This window comes from Belonocnema kinseyi, chromosome 2, assembly GCF_010883055.1.
Source record: "Belonocnema kinseyi isolate 2016_QV_RU_SX_M_011 chromosome 2, B_treatae_v1, whole genome shotgun sequence".
NCBI classification, from domain to species: domain Eukaryota; kingdom Metazoa; phylum Arthropoda; class Insecta; order Hymenoptera; family Cynipidae; genus Belonocnema; species Belonocnema kinseyi.
In genome coordinates, this window is record NC_046658.1 from 66,101,709 (window position 1) to 66,110,335 (window position 8,627).

General features: G+C 30.3%; 1 protein-coding gene across 5 annotated transcripts in view; it reads left to right on the top strand.

Annotated features, from left to right (window-relative positions):
- Positions 1-3,158: 3,158 nt before the first annotated feature.
- LOC117168167 overlaps positions 3,159-8,627 on the top strand; it is a 12,785-nt gene continuing 7,316 nt past the window's right edge. For all 5 annotated transcript variants that reach the window (XM_033353603.1, XM_033353605.1, XM_033353604.1 and 2 more), the window contains exons 1-6: positions 3,159-3,279; positions 3,392-3,577; positions 3,754-3,990; positions 4,148-4,345; positions 4,415-4,624; positions 4,709-4,900. In XM_033353603.1, the coding sequence (XP_033209494.1) occupies positions 3,210-3,279; positions 3,392-3,577; positions 3,754-3,990; positions 4,148-4,345; positions 4,415-4,624; positions 4,709-4,900 (1,093 nt within the window). In that variant the 5' untranslated portion in view covers positions 3,159-3,209. The remainder of the gene's footprint in view (positions 3,280-3,391; positions 3,578-3,753; positions 3,991-4,147; positions 4,346-4,414; positions 4,625-4,708; positions 4,901-8,627) is intronic.

Here is an 8,627-nt window from a genome sequence, read left to right on the forward strand (position 1 = left end):
CGAAAAATATTCCTTATATAATTTCTGATGAAGGTTGGTGACCTTCTCTGCATAAAGCACCAACTAACTATGACTTTCGGTTAAAACTAATCCCCCCCCCCCCCCCCCCCCCCCCCCCCCTATTAATCGAAGTGTCTATATAGCCAATGTCACTTGCTAGGTTTTTCTGTTCGACAGCTGCCTGACTCTCCGCCCTAGACGCTTTAAGAGATTCATTCAGGGAATTATTGCGAGATGAAGCAATAGGGGACCACAACTACATTGTAGAACACGATGCGATAGGCAACTCAATTGAGAAATTTGTTGTTACTGAGGATAGGGATATAATTAAAAACTTAAAAACGGTACGGCTGTTGTGTAGACAACATGTGTTCCTTTTCATTCAAATGCATAATATGAATTGTAATAATTATGTAATTACAAAAAGAGAGTTTACATTAACAAAATTACTGTTGTTGATACTTTGAGTTTTAAAAAGTCTGTGCAATATATTACCGAGCGCAAAGCGCGAGAACCAACAGTAGTGCGCACTAGGCCAGCTCCGACTTGCGAGCGAAGCGAGCCGCACTCAGCGTGCGATGAGAATCTGCTCGCTAATCAGGCAGATTTTAAACATTTCTTTGTAGAAACAATAAAGGCTAAGCTGGAGAATTTCCACACAGGAACGCTAAAAAACATGTTTCTATATGTATTTAGAATGTAGGAAAAAAGTTTGAAATATGAACCTTAAAATTCTTTTTAAAATATTTTTTTAAAGGATAACATTTTTCGTGTAAATGCCTTTTTTGATTTATTACAACTCAATAGTTCATTTAAGATCGAAACGAAACCTACTTTTTATGGGCCATTTAATGTATCCAAAATGGAGCATAAAAAAACTCTAAAATTAAAATTATATGTCCAAACTACCTTCTTTTCGGCTTATTAGATACAAATATATAACAACAAAAAAGAGTTAATGTGAAGAATTTCAGAAAACAAAACCAAGAATCTAACGAGTAAATTTAGACAACCACCATATAAATTTTCCCATTGCAATCCAAAAAAAATTTTTCCCTTTTATCCCCTGAAAAGACAAAAATTCATTTTCATTTTTGACAAAAATAAAAAAGAGGAAAGAAAAATTAGAAGGCAACCCAACAAATCCCCTCCCTTCTCTTTTTTTTCTTTCGCCTTTTTCATTTTTATTGTTCTCGAATCACAATAAAAAAACATTTGTGAAAAATATTCACCAACGTTTTAGCACTTATACAGTACCATTATCAAGACAATAAAAAAATAATAATAACAAAAAAAATATTAAAAATAAAAAAATTGAAAAATATGTATTTAATATTAAAAATTAAAATATTCTTTCTTTTATTTTGATTTTGTTTGCCTTGAAAAGGGTGCTAAAGGTTCCTGAGTAATGTTTACAAATGTTTTTTTTTTAGTTGTGATTTGATAATAATAAAAATAAAAAAGATGAAAGAAAAAAAGGAAAAAAGAAAAGGAAGGGCATTTGGTCGGTTGCCTTCTCATTTTTCTTTCCTTTTTTTATTTTTGTCCAAAGGGAAAACGAATTCTTTCTTTTTTAGGGGAAAAAGGGATCAAGTTTTTTTGCAAATTGCAATAGGAACATTTTATGGTGGTTGTCCAAATTTGGTCGTTAGATTCTTGGTTTTATTTTCAGGAATTCTTCACATTAACTTGATTATTGGAAGTTAAAAAGTATTTTAAATTTGATTTTAATCTCGTTTAAATTTCTTAAATTTAAAAAAAATAGGGAGAAAGAGTCAACCAAACTCTCAATATTTCCTTATTCTTTCCCCTCCGTTTTAATAATACTAATGAGCAACAATTTTCGAATCCAACTGAGATTTCCTCATCAGGGTTTATATTCTTATGAAAACCGCAAATATGAATGAATAATATAAACTTTAGCGACTTAACATTCACCTAATACCTGAAAATAAAAACCATAGAGATTTATACAAAAAGTTACTTGGTCTAATTCTCCATATATTAGTCAAAATTGATTTTATGTCAAAATTCTGTTTTATAAGTAATTTTATCCTATTTACATTATTTTTCATGTTTTTTAAATTTCATGCAGTTTCTCTTTGTTTCTTTCGTTTTTGAAATCCAAACTTACTTTGTTATCAATCTTAACAATCTTTTTACGACAAAATCTTATGAATTTTGCACATAATCAACCATTCTTTCTGTAATACAGCCGATCTCAGTTTTTGGCTAATAGAAGAAATTTTATTTGAAATGAAATTCTAGAATTTGAATAATTGCCTATGAATACTACTGAACATTATTTTAATTGGGACATAAATATTTTACTTCAATTGATCAAAATATATCCTATTTTTGTTTGAATATGGCAGAAAGGATGATTTAAGATTTTGAAAATTTTTGATTTTTTGGTGTTATTCATTTTCCTTTTTCGAAAATGTAATAATCTGAATAGATTGGTTCAGAATTAATTGCAAACAACTTAGTAATCAATATTTTGATAATAACAAAAGTTATCATTTAGTTGAATGTTTTTATTTTATATATAGTTTACTTTAAATGCTTTTGAAAAACTATATAAGCTTATAGTAATCAACAAACGGTAAAAGTCTAATAAATCTCAAGCATCGCGCTGCATTTATCAACCGCAGATAACTTTTGAGCTTACCATTGGTACGAACGTACCAACTCAGAAAAAATCAAAATAAAAAAATTTTTGATTCCTCTTTCAAATTTAGTTTAATCATAATAAATATAAAATGAACAAATATTAATTATTTTATTTTTCTAGATAATTATAAGAAGTATTATTGATCTTTATCTTCTGGACCTCAACGCGTAGTTTCTATCCTTGGCAGATAGGTGGCTTTTATCCGCCTCGTTATTATTTAAAAATAGAATAACAAATGAAATGTAAATTTGTCAATTAAATTCTTCCATTTGAATGGTATTTTTTACTCACTACTCAACACCCTTGATATGAATATTTTAAAGTACTTTTAAAGCATGCTATTAGCCCATTCTCGAGCGAACAGAGAATTGACGTTTTCATTCTTGATTGAAATAATTTGTTTGAAAACAACGATAATCAGAACCAGATTTAGCGATATGCACCGTAGTCTGAAATGAATTTGCGGATCATAAGTTTAAAAATTCTATTGTTTGAAAAATTGCACTAAACTAAAGGATATTCTGCAATCTGAAATATGTTATCAATCATTTTGTGTTTAATTTGTGCGTGTCAAGCAACACAGGGAACTAACAACGAGTTACTAAGTATAAAATGAATTATAGTTAAATTTTAAATTTATAAATCAACAAAATTTAATTCTACAAAATACTCTAAACATAATTTTGTCTGGTATAATATTGAGTTTATTTTCACCAGATTCAGATTCTGAATACGATAAAGTAGAAATTTTTAATTTCGATGATGTGGAATACCTATTTTTTGTATATCAAGTCACTTTTGACGAAGCTCGTGTAATTTGTCTAAATTATAAAGCTCAACTTGCAGTTTTGAATACTAAAGAAAAGGCGGATTTTGTAGCTCGCGCGATGACAAACACCTTAGGTGAGTTGCAGGCCAAATAAATGTTAAATAATTCTCGAGAATTATTGTGTGAAAAGGCAGTCTAGTCCTACTGAAGAAATCCGGCTATTCGCACCGAAGTTATGATAGTCGTGTAGCCGCAGCCTTTTAAAAACAAATAATTTACCTGAAATTGATGAAAATGCTCTGGATTGCAGAACTAGGGGAATTCTGGATTGGTGCTCAGTCCGATAATGGAGATTCATGGTATTGGTTTCACAAAAAGCAAAAATTAAATCTTGATCACACTTTTTATGGAGACCTCAAAATATGGGACTCGTTAGGTGTCAGTTCAAATAATGAAAATTGCTTAATGGTTTGTCGAAAAAGACATAGTACTCCGACTTTTGTTCCTCTTCAGTGTTCTAAAAAAAGGCCTTTCATATGTCAACGTGGTAAATTCTAAAAAAGAAATATAATTAGTTATTACAATTTTTATTGCTAACAAAACTATAGCATAATTTTATTTTAAAAAAGCAATGCATTAGTTTAAATTAAAAACTTGTTTTTCAAATGCTTGTGGTTATACTAACGTGTTTTTAAATAATTTAGAAATTGATAGATTTGAAACGAGAGCCAACGAAATGGATGTGATAAAAGTGAATGATGAAGAGTTCACTCTTTACTCAGCAAGAGCTACTTGGGCAGAAGCTGTCGTTCAATGCAGACAAAAAGGACTACAAATTGCTGAAATAAAATCTAAAAAAGTAGCCCAGGCTGTGGCCATGTCTATGCTGAGAGCTAGACCAGGTAACTCATTCATATTTGGATTGATTTATATTTATTTGAATTTTGAATGTATCTGAATATATATTTTAGATGCGATGGAAAATGTTTGGATTGGTGGATATTTAAAAGGAAAGTCATGGGAATGGTTGGCATCAAGTGATAAGATAACTGTCAATGAATTATGGCCAAATGACACTAGACTTTTGACTGGTTGCTTATTATTGGACAGGCATGTCTGCGAAGATCCAGTTTATGATAGTACTAATTGTGATCGAAAACGTCATATTTTATGTCAGAAACGTAAGTCCTGCTTTAAATTTTTGGATAAAATTATTCGAATTTTCTAATCTTAATTTAATTCCAAAAAACTTTTCTTTCCTTCAGCTCTGATAAAATTAATTAGCAAAATACCTTCTCCAATAAATGTCAATGGTTGTCCATATTGGATCGGATTTTATCCTTTGGAGTGGCTCGACGCGAAACGAGCTTGTCAGGCCGTTAATGCTTCTTTGGTTATTTTAGATTCACCAAAAATCATAGATGATATGATGACTATAATGGTAGATTATAAAGAAGGTTTGTAGTGTTTATTAATTATTTTAAGGTGTTATACAAAAAAAGTATGATATTAATCTCTTTCCAGCTCATCAACAAAATCAAAACTAAACAAAAATTTTTTCCTTTCAATGTTTATTTTGCTCAAAATTTATTAATTTTGATTCAATTTTGTTGAAATAAGTTTGATGTTTGACACCATTTTTGTTCTTCAAAATGAAACATTATTATGTTCTGTTTAGACCCCCCTGAAATTTCTTTTCAATACTTTTTCCACGTATAGAGACTATTAGGGTGGCCCTTATTTTCCACTTTTTGAATTTCTTTGCTCTCATCACCAAGTTTTGTTTAAGTGCCAAAAAAAGGTCTCAAATTTTGAGCCAAATTGGTTAATATTTAGGGGTAGCGAAAAAACAATGAAAACCTAAAAAAAGGTGAAAAAATATTCGATACAACTTAATTTTAGAAATATTTGAATATTTTTAAGTGCTAATTTTTTTCCTACGGATACTTTTAAATCTGCAAACAAAATTAAATTGTTGAAACAACGTTATTTTGGTAAAAATATTTTTTTTTTTTTTATTTTGTGATGTATTGAAATATTCTTTGGTACTACTTTGTTTTGTAAGACTACTCTTACATTTTTAAACAAATTTAAATTGTCTTCAAAATTTATTTATATTACTGATGTTCTGTGTTGTTTATCGGTATAAAGAGGGCAAAATGTGTATTTTTTCAATTTTTCTTCAGTTTAAATTAGTATGAGGTATTTGTTTGTTTTGTAGGAACGCTCTTAATAAAATTTTTATAGAATTTAAATTTGTTTAAACATTTAGGAATATTATTCGAAAATAAAGTGATGCCTTAAAATAATTTATTCTCTCGAACAATTCGAAAACAAAATGCTTGAAAGAAACATTATAAAAAAATTAGTACACCAAACTCCCGCTTTCAGTCAAGTGTCGGGCGTTGCCTTCAAATGGCCATGGACTGATTTCGGGGGGACAGAAACGTAAACAGTGAGGGCCAAGTGACTCGTTTCCGACACCGCAGTCTGCCTAGTCCCTCCGCGAATTGACTGAGCGGTGTCAGGCAAAGTCCGAAATAGCACTTTCACTTCGGGCTCTGCCTAGTCAAATCGCGATGTGCCCGACAAGCTCAGGCAAAGTCCGGAGTAAAAAGAAAACCTACAGGGCTTCCTTTTTCCGCTGCACAGTAGGCTGGCTCGAGAATTTACAATTCATAATAGCCTACAGATCGCAATTGTAAACGGATAGGAAAGTTTTCTTTTTTAGAAATAATCAGTATTAAATTTGTAAGAAAACTTATTGATTATATTGATCAATTTTTATTTCAAATACAATTATTTATTTAAGGCAAGTTATTTTCTAAAAAAAAAAAAATAGAAAAATAAACTCGATATGTATTATATTTAACGTAGTATCTTTCTAAATTCGAAATACGCGATAAGTTTACTGCAATTTTGAGGGCGATAAAAACAACTTATTCGGAAATTTACACTGAAACTCAAACCATAAGATAAAAAATTTATTTTTTATAATACTTACAACATTAGTACAAGAACTTCTATTCAAAAATCTTCCGAAATTCGAAGACCACGTTAGTAACTAGATTAAACTATTGTTGTTTTGAGGATAACTAAGTATGTGCATCAGTCACTAAATAAAAGGATGGTGGTAGGGAGGGAGTGGGGAAATAACATTTCTTTATTAGTTACGAAACTAATACTTAATTAAAAGAAAGTTTTGTTTTGAAGTTTTATTGCTAAACCATTTTTAAACCAGATATTCAATTTATCTATTTTAATTAAAGACAGATTTTTTATTTGCCATACTAAATCTTAGTAGCGTTGTCTAAACAGTGATTTTCGATCTCAATAAATTAATATTTTAAATGTTAATAACAAATTTTAAAACCGAAAGAACTACTACTGGCTCTTTCTTACTGGAACGTTGGTTTTTACAATAAATATTGTAGTTTTTTTATCTATAAAATTTTACAATTTATCTTTTATAATAAAAAGTATTTTACACGTATATTAAATCATTTTTCTTCAAATAAATCAACAATAAACCATTGTTGTTATTAATAATCTATTTATTACAAATAATAGACTGGTGCCTTGTATGGAATATATATCTATGAATTTGCATTAAATAATTGGCTTTTTCTCAAAAGGCTTGAAATCGGAAACTATTCACACTTTAGAACAATAAAAATATTAAAAATGAATTATTTATGTTTTCTAAGTTTATCTACGTTAAATATTATACATATTGAGTTTTTTCTTTTTTTATAGAAAATAACTTGCGTGAAATAAATATATTTAAAAAAAAAAAATGGATAAATGTGCTCAGTAAGTTATCTTAAAAATTTCGTGCTGATCATTTCTAAAATAAAAACTTTTAAAGTTGTTCACAATTGTGATCTGTAGACTATTTGGAACTGGAAATTCTCGAGCCAGCCTACTGTGCAGTGGAAAAAGTAGAACCCGAAGGTTTTCTTTTTACTCCGTACTTTGCCTGAGCCTGTCGGTCACTTCGCGATTTGACTAGGCAGAGTCCAAAGTGAAAGTGCTACTTCGCACTTGGCCTGACATCGCTCAGGCAATTCGCAGAGGGACTAGGCAGACTGCGGTGTAACGGCCAACGGGACATAGGACTTTGCCTGTAACATATATATAATGTTGCAATCGCTCTTGCCCTACTCCCCTGAGAAACTACTTGAGCCAGCAGTTCTAGGAAGGCTGAGAACGGGGCGACTGAAAGCGAGAGTTTCGTGTATTCTCCAAAATCATATTAGTACTAAAAAAAAATAAAATCCGTCAAAAATATTATGCGATACAATGTTTCTTCTGCTTGATTTTTTAAGTATACTATATACAATCAAGTCCCCTTCTTCTTGTGGCTTCTTACAGTGCGATACCTTAAACTGCGTTACTCCGCTTATCTTGCAAGCGCCGCTTTCAGGCACCCTTGAATTTTTAAAATAATCTTTTATGTGTTTAAGCAAATTATTTTATTTTGATTATTTGTCAAAGAACACAAATTTAAATTGTTGAAGCAAATTCAACATTAGCTTAAAAATTACTCAGAGTACTTAAATTCATTATTATTAATAAAAAATGCCCAATAAGCTTCAATAATAAAGCACTATATTTCGTAAAATTCACATTTGTCACATTTGGGCTTCTCTTTGGGGATCCTAAGACCCTCAACATAGCCAGCATGTCGTTGCGTCTAAATATTATATTTATAAATAGTGGAATTTTTGCCACGATTAATCAGTGGGAAACTTTATGGTCTTGCGCCATCCCTAAGTGTTAACCGTTTTGGCTTATATCTGGAGAATTTTTTTTGGGTATACATTTTTTGAAATCGGTGGGAAAATTAATTGAAATTGTGATTTTGAACTTAATCTTTTTCTCTTTGAGCCAATATGAAAAATTGATATTAAAAAAATGTCATTTTTTTCTCATCATCCAAACAATCTAGTTGGGTCCCGATGTGGAGCTGGTTAGCATGTCATAATCGAAAATACGAGGGTAGTTCAATAAGTCCTTAGAATAAAGTATAAAAACAATTCTTTTTGGGTAAATTTTTTTTTTATTTTTCAACATAATCTTCTTGGAGCTCTATACACTTGGTTAATCGCTTTTCAAGTTTTTTTAATCCTTCAGAAAAGTGCGTTTTCGGAAGTTCCTCAAAATAAGCACTTACAGAGGCAA